Genomic DNA, 8191 nt, shown 5'->3' with positions numbered 1-8191 from the left:
CGAGCCCAAAACCGTAGAGAGTTAGGTCGTGATTATAATGATTTGCATGAGCTGTTCTTGGGCTAGAGCCAGAGCTCTTAGTTATACCAAGATCAATCATGCAAGGAGGTTGTCTTCTGCGTACCAAATCTTCCCTCACCGACATCACTAAAAACCATAAGGGAAAACCAGATTCCCATGCAGTAGAAGAGATGGTGCTGAGTTTGACTAATTAGGGTTAAGAAGAGAAAAGGACTAGGAATAGGAACAGTGTCAAGCAGTAGTAGAGAGCTTCAGCTCCATGCACGATCTTATAGACTGCATTTCACAATCGTGCTTTCTCTTTTTCACGTCCCCTACAACAGTTGAAAAAGATTCAAAAGCTAAGATTCGTGCACATTACAAGAATCTAGCAGAAGGTACACGCAACTGGGTAAAATGTTTCTCTGTCTTTTAGTCTTCTTTTTTTTTCTTTTTTGGCCAAAGAAGGTGACCTGTGGGGCACAAAACTATGTGCAATCCAGTGCACCATCACCAACCTTTCTCCGAAAATTTAAATTATTTTACTGAATTTTAGACCAGACCAGAAAAACCTGGACCCATGGTCTAAGTTCCAGCCAATGTTATAAGTTATTGTTAAGACTTGAGAAGGGCCAAAACCAAGCAATTTGCACAGTATCTTATAAGTTATAATTGGTGCATCTGATGTTTTGTTTATCTTGGGAGGAGCAATACCATAGAGAAGAGAATCAACTGAGCAAAATTGACTCCTCAACTAATGACAATGACTCGATGTCGTCTTTTGTGGCTCTAATCTGTTCTCGGAACTACATCTCCTTGGAGATGAAGTATATTTAAGGTAATGTTGGAATACAGCGATGGGAAAGATATTGATGCAGGTGGGACCAAGCAAGGGAAAGAGCAAGGCCAGACACAAGCAAGGTCTGAACATAAAACGAGTAAATAAAATGTGTAGCACATGAAAAACCCTAAACTTATATTAACTTAAATGCATCTACTTTTAATTTATTGTCGTATCACAAATAACCTAACGCATGTCCTCAATGTCATTTATCCATCTCCTCCTCTCTAGGTTGATGTACGATTTTGGATCTAATCTTTTAGATCCTTCTTTTCTATGACAGTGTAATCCCGATTTTTTTCAACTGAATCTACTAGCTCATGTCCAATTAAGCCGAGGGTTTCGCCCGAGCAGATGGCCCCAAGGAATCGGTCGCACTCCATGGATAGAAGCAATCGAACTCGCGATGTAAACTCACATGCCCATGGCCGTCCCTTGTCCAGCGGAACCAACCCCTTTGAGGTAAACCGCATCTATGTATCTTGTATTGGACAAAGCATGCATTATAACAGGTCGTGCACTTTTAGTCGTGCCTTAATAATTGAACTTGATGTGCTTGACCTAACAGTTAAAAAGGACAACTCCAATGCACATGATTTTATGACCATTTTTTTTTTTTTTGCCTTCTCTCCCTTTCCTATGAACGAACATGATCAAATTAATGATGACATACCCTCATCACATTGCTACTCAATTGAAACATTCAAAAGGTCTTCTTGTATGTGCCGGGTGGCCGATTAGGGTTTTCGCCACCTGTAAACAAGGGAAAAAAAAAAGGGGCAATTAATTCCTGGATAAATAATTAACAAAGAAACATTATTTTTTCAGATAACCTACTCATATGTATTTTCCCTAACATTATGATCCCCATTGGTGCTCAAAAGGTGGCCGCTATCACGTGGCCTTTCCTCTAACTTTCCAACCAATCTCTCTTAATTTAGAAAACCCGGATCGGGACAAAGAAGCTCCAATGCCTTGATTACACTAATCCCTCTGTTAATCATTTTGGTGGTAAAATTAGAACATTTTCACCTCCCACCTCCATGTGTGCATGCCATTCTCCTTCACATCGCATTGCACATTGACAATTACATTTCAATACCCCCCCCTCTCTCTCTCTCTCTCTCTCTCTCTCTCTCTCTCTCTCTCTGTGAAGATCTTCCATTAATTCACGTTGCAGAAGTAGCAGAACCAAACGTCCCGCTCCTCCACGATCGCTTCTGCTCCAGCAAAAGATTTCTCTTTCGTCTGGACTGTGATCATACCTGGAGTTGGCATCATCCGATGAATTAAATGCCATTTTTAAGTGTACTCCTCGTTCCCAGATTCATGACGGTCAAGAAGAGGTGGTTGTTGACTCGACATCGACATGGCTAAAATTTTGTGCTGGCATTTAGTTAGGCTGGAGTCGAAATCATCAGACCCAGTAAGGCCAATGGAACCACGGGGCCCAGCACGTGAAATTTGCCTTAAAGAAAGAATTTTTTTCTTTTTTTTCAGTATTTATGAGCAAGCAGCATGAAGCAACTCATAAAAATTCGGACGATACTGAAAAGGACGAATCCACTTTTTCCGTGTTATTTATGATTAATATTTCGAGGATTAAACCGTTTACACGAAAACGAAATGGAGAAAACAAATTCGACCCACGACCACTAAATTTAGATGTGTTTAGTTGGCAATCATGTGATTTAGGCAGCTTTTGCCTTCACAATACCGGCCCAAGATTTTACTACCTATATTTTAGTTTTTACAGTTTTTTTTTCTTCTTCGAATTCACCGCGTGCCACGAGACAACATGATCTGATTCTGTAAGCAAATCCATTTTATGTAGCGATAGAGACTCCGACTCTCCTCCGGGGTCAACCCAATATTAGACAAATGGTTAATTGTCCAAGGAATCCTCAAGAACAGTAATTGAGCTGGTAAATTATGCCTTGCACGTGCAAGTCTCTTGTAGTCCAATCAAAGATTTCAGCAAAAAAATGGGCAATCATAAGGCAAAACACACATAAAAAAATGGAAACGTATGATCGAATGACGACCAGTGCCCGAAAATGAATTGGGTTGAGTTCGGAAAATGTGTGGTACAATGTCCAAATGGGTAACCAAACAAATTTTTATAATTTTTTTTTTGTTTGATTCTATTATATCATATTTTACTATACAAATCACATTGCGTGCGCTATGTGCCATATACAGATTGCGAAACCTTACTTTCTCCTCACGCGTTTCCATTCCACTCCCCTCCGAAGGTGGGGATTCGAACCCCTCATCTCATTCTTCCCATTTGGGAAGAGCGGCCACTACCCCCATCAAGCTTAACAAAATAAAAAGGGATATAAAATTTGCTCTTAGTCTGATTTTTCCTGAATTCATTTGCATTCTTAGTTTTCGTTCATCGCACCAGCGGAATTTGTAACATTTCAAACAATAAGTCGATTATGCGAATCAAACCGAGCAACGTATCTGCTACAAATTGTCGACCGGAACAACTTTTGAAAATATAAAATAACACCAGACATTTTTTTAGAAGAAAAAAAAAACTCATTCATAATAAGCATGCTTAATTAGTATTTTGGCATTTCCCTAAAGGGTAAAGTGGCTGGATTTTACTTTCCATTTCGTCTTCGTTTTACAAGGGAAGAATTTTACTTCCGACCTGCCGCCAAAAAGAGCTCTCTCTCTCGCTCTCTCTCTCTCTCTCTCTGGGTTACGATAAATCTTCCAGTCCAGCGAAGCATAAGAAGACACAGGGAAAAGCACCCACCATGTCTCCTCATCGTCATCCTCTGCCCACCTACGTATTCACGTAGAATCTTCCTCATCGTGCTTCTTCCATTTGACTTTCAGACCCTCTGTTTCTTCTTGCTGGAACTCCAAGCTCTCTGCTCTCTTTTGGATGGGATTTGCCCTCGAAGGTTCAATCTTTCTCTATGCAATGTCGACCCGGAGACCGAAAAACAAAAGCTTTTCCAACGTTGAATAGAGGTGAATTGACTGAATGGTGTTCTTGTCCTCAGAGCGCAGGTTGCAAAGAGCATGACGATGAACGTCAGAGGAGGGTCCAGGCTGCAACAGTCAACGAAAGCTCCGGCGAAGCATGGCGAAGTAAAGTTCACAGTTTCCGAAAGTTGTGTTTCCCGTTCCTTCGCCAATTGATTTTCGAGATTGCAATGATTTTTCTTTTCAGTGGGGATTTTGAAACACGTCTTGTATAGTAGCAACTAGCAAAGTTCTTAGCTTTTCTACTATATCAGCATAAATTTTCTCGCTTTTACGCGGGAAAGATGGATTTACAGTTTTTTATGACGAGGCTCGAGAAACTGAATCGTTTGTGAATGCATTCATTCTCATGAGAATGAGGGATTGACTTTATATACGTTGTAATTGAGTAGAAAATGCTTTTTAGTTGTCCCTTATCATTTCGTCCGTTCGTCCTCTTTTCGCTCCTTACTTACTTTATGAATCTGCTGCAAAATTCCAAATTTTCTCGAGAAAGTTTCGACTTTTCTCTCTTCCTTTTGCTTTGCTAATGTATGTAATCCCAGGCATTAAAATTTTTAAAGATCTCAGATAATGTCTGAATCTTTGTCAATTGCTAGTTTTTCCTACTTCTGCTGTTAGTTTTTCTTTTTGTCATTTGAAGAAGCTCATCGTTTCCTTAATTGTTGGATAACAGAGGGTGAAAATGATGGCGACCAAATCTGTGGATGCAACAAAGCCAACTGCCAGTCAGCAAAAATCGAGCATAGAGAGAAAATTGGCACTGCAACAAGATGTATGCATCTAGTACCGAGCTTTTCTTTCCACAATTTCTTGTTTGATGGCTCTAGTCCTTCAAAAGAAAAATCACCAATTTTGTGAAACTTCTGTTTTCCAGGTGGATAAGTTGAAGAAGAAGCTTAGACATGAAGAGAACGTTCACAGGGCTCTTGAGAGAGCTTTTACCAGACCTTTAGGAACTCTGCCTCGTCTTCCCCCTTATCTCCCAACAAATGTTAGTTAATGTTTCATGTTTCGTGGATTTCTATATGAATGTGACTGTTTCATTATTGTGATGAATGAACTGTGTGTTGGTTTCTGAAATTTAGACTCTAGAACTTCTGGCTGAGGTTGCTGTATTGGAAGAGGAGGTTTTGCGGCTGGAAGAACAGGTGGTACATTTCAGGCAGGGCTTATATCAGGAAGCCGTGTACATTTCATCATCCAAGGGGAAGGTTTTTGACAGTTCATCTAATTTGCATAGACCAAGCCCAGTTAAGAATCTTAGACCCGAACAGTCCAGATTCCAAGCTCAAATTGCTGGCAGCTCGACGCCATCTCGAACCGGGCACTTGTTGTCTCGCCCTGGTGCGCTCAGATTCCCAAATTAACTTCGTCTCTCTACAAGAATGTGTTGCAGGGTCCATCTCATTCATCTATCTTGCTTTTCATCAGATGCATGTGGGGAAGATAAGCAAGCATGCACCAATTCTACAATGGACAAGAAGGAATCTACCACACATAAATCCTGTGGAGCCAAAGTTGCTAGAAAGGGATACCCTGTAGATAATGTCACGGCGGAGAAGTATTTGGAAACTCAGAAATCACAGGTCTAGTTTTTTACTTCTTGTCATTATTATGTTCAATTACGACAGCTAGTTTTCGTTATTTATGTTCTGTGGATCATTGAATATGGAGTTTCTGAATGTCCAGCTTGAGAGTAGAGTGACAGACCTAGAAAATGCAAAAGCAAGGAACCAAACAGTTTCTGATGACAGACTGCGAGGCAATGAAAACCCGAACAAAATCTCCGAGAATGTTTTGAAGTGCCTATCGAGCATATTCTTGAGAAAGAGCTCAAAGAAGAGCAGGATTGCAGCTGAAAATTCACCTTTCTTGTCTACGACTATGTGCGAGGAGGGCGGTGCAGAAATGAAGTTCCTTGATCCATATGGCATGCGTTCAGAGAATGGAAAGAGAGATATCGGCCCATATAAGCATCTTCATTCAGTTCACGTTGGCTCAATCAATCCAAACAGAACAACTAACTGTGTATTTTTGGTGCAAAGATTGAAGTGAGTCATCACTTATTGAAGTCGATTGATTTGTGTTCTTTTTGACAGACATTTGTCGATGTAACGGGAGATTTGTGTCTTCTGATTTCCAGAGTGCTCCTCGGAAGACTTGCGCGTGTCCAGTTGGAAAATCTCACTCACCAGGAGAAGCTTGCATTCTGGATTAACATTTATAATTCGTGCATGATGAAAGTATGTGAGGCTATTCATGGCAATAATTAAACTGTCCTTATTTTTAGCTTCTCGTCAAATAAAAATTCAGTGATAATCATAATTTATTTAGCATGAAGTCCCTCATATGACCATCGACGTTGTTGAGTCCTTTCAGGCATTCCTCGAACATGGAATACCGGAGAGTCCCCATGTGGTTGCTGCGCTGATGCAGCAGGTATGACCTTTAGAATCCTTCCACTAGGAATAAAGTGCTGATAAAGTCCACTAATCACGTGAAGACATTGATATCTATTTTTTGTTCTGTTTTCTATGTACTTCGCCTGTTAATTAAGCAATAGCTTATGCGGATCTTTGAGCCGAGCAGCTAGTGACTTACACGCAGTTTTCCAAAATTTTGTCCAGGCGACAATAAATGTTGGAGGACACCTTCTTAACGGCATAACGATCGAGCACTTCATCCTCAGACTTCCTTATCATTTAAAACATGTGAGTCACATCTATTTTACCTTCATGAAGGCCATGATTTTGGTTTTGAATTGTACTGAGCAAGCTTCCTGGTCTTAATTTCAGACCTCTTCAAAGGGTACAAAAATTGTTGAGTTGACAGCAAGAAGAATCTTTGGATTGGAGTTATCTGAACCATTGGTGACTTTCGCACTTTCCTGTGGAAGTTGGTCATCCCCTGCTGTAAGTTTAATGCACGGAATGGAGCCTTCATTTTTGTCTGCTTTAGTCCTGCATCCATTGTGAAAATTACATGGTTTCAGAGGTAACACCGGACACGCCCTGAGAGCTCTTAATATTTTGGTCATGGGACTTGTTAAGGAAAATATACCTGATAAGGTTGAGAAAACCTCCAACCTGGGTTACTCTCGGCTCCGGATTTTTCTGGGCTACCTATGGATCTGGCCAATTTATTTTGCCCAATGGAATCACTAATTTTTTTTTTTTACAAAATTTTGCCTTTTGTCACCTTTGTTCTTGGGTCACTTGTTCCATGCAAGCATTGTGCTCTTTTTGTTACATGCACATTTCTACAGTAGAAGTATCTCTTCTCACGTTGAAGCATCTGCATCTGCATCTGATGCTTGTTTATGTTCTTAATTATTATGACCTTTTTCCAAATGAAGGTGCGAGTCTACACGGCATCACATGTAGAGAATGAACTTGAAGCAGCGAAAAGAGACTATTTGCAGGCTGCAGTCGGAATTTCTGCCAAGAAATTTGCGATCCCAAAGCTGCTGGACTGGTATCTGCTCGACTTTGCCAAGGACTTGGACTCCTTGCTCGATTGGATTTGTCTTCAGTTACCCAGTGAACTAGGAAAAGAAGCAATCAAGTTTCTTGAGATGGGAAAAAGCAACTCTCCTTCAAAGTTTGTTCAGGTTGTTCCCTACGATTTCACTTTTAGGTATCTTCTACAAACACAGTAAGTTCCAGCTTTTCCAATTTGCTTGCTTCGATATAGGTTCCATGCACAATCTGTGTTAATAATGAGTATTGCAGTCAAAATTATAAATGGTTCTCGTAAATCTGGGCAACCATTTCTTCAGCCAGATTGTGCTTCTTGTAAATGGATCATGGGAGGAAATGTAAATAGTCAATGATTCTGAGATTGATGTTCTGAACGCGCTTGGCTATTGAAAAGCAATGACTTGAAGACACCATGTTCATTCTAGGATAAATGAAGGCTTTGTGTCTTCTTCTTTTTTTCTCGTTTTCCTACTTCCATTTTGTATTTGCGTGTAGACCCCGTTAACACACCCATGATGTAATCCTAATAATCCCTGAAGGAACTTGAGATGAACACTACGGGAGTACATTGTATCCACATGTTGGTTTGGTTGTAGCGTACTAGCAAGTTTAATCGGCGAGGAATTCAGTTTCAGGGACAGACAATTGGCTCTTTTAACAGCATCATTGTTCATCACCCTCAGTTCAATGGAATGACAACTAACCACAAAACTAAACCAGAGGATGTATTGGGAAGTTGTTGGCATTAAAGAACATTAGGTTTGAATAGTAATGACCCTCTCCTTTGTCTTGCAATGTTTGTAAATGAGACCTGCACCGACAACACTGCAGCGAATGGAGGAAAAAGGGGGTGCTTAAGAGA

At 40.4% G+C, this 8191-nt stretch overlaps 1 protein-coding gene across 1 annotated transcript; it reads left to right on the top strand.

Moving 5' to 3' along the window:
• Window positions 1-3502: 3502 nt before the first annotated feature.
• LOC115751656 lies at window positions 3503-7694 on the top strand. The gene is made up of 12 exons (XM_048274902.1): window positions 3503-3762; window positions 3865-3952; window positions 4524-4622; window positions 4725-4841; window positions 4936-5149; window positions 5282-5436; window positions 5540-5901; window positions 5994-6093; window positions 6230-6289; window positions 6478-6561; window positions 6646-6762; window positions 7206-7694. The coding sequence occupies exons 2-12, from the start codon at window positions 3884-3886 to the stop codon at window positions 7506-7508; spliced, it is 1680 nt and encodes a 559-aa protein (XP_048130859.1). The 5' UTR covers window positions 3503-3762; window positions 3865-3883; the 3' UTR covers window positions 7509-7694.
• Window positions 7695-8191: the final 497 nt, after the last annotated feature.

Source organism: Rhodamnia argentea, chromosome 2 (assembly GCF_020921035.1).
Source record: "Rhodamnia argentea isolate NSW1041297 chromosome 2, ASM2092103v1, whole genome shotgun sequence".
NCBI classification, from domain to species: Eukaryota; Viridiplantae; Streptophyta; class Magnoliopsida; order Myrtales; family Myrtaceae; genus Rhodamnia; species Rhodamnia argentea.
Note: the sequence above shows the minus strand (reverse complement) of the source record. Positions and strands in the feature narration are given on the sequence as shown.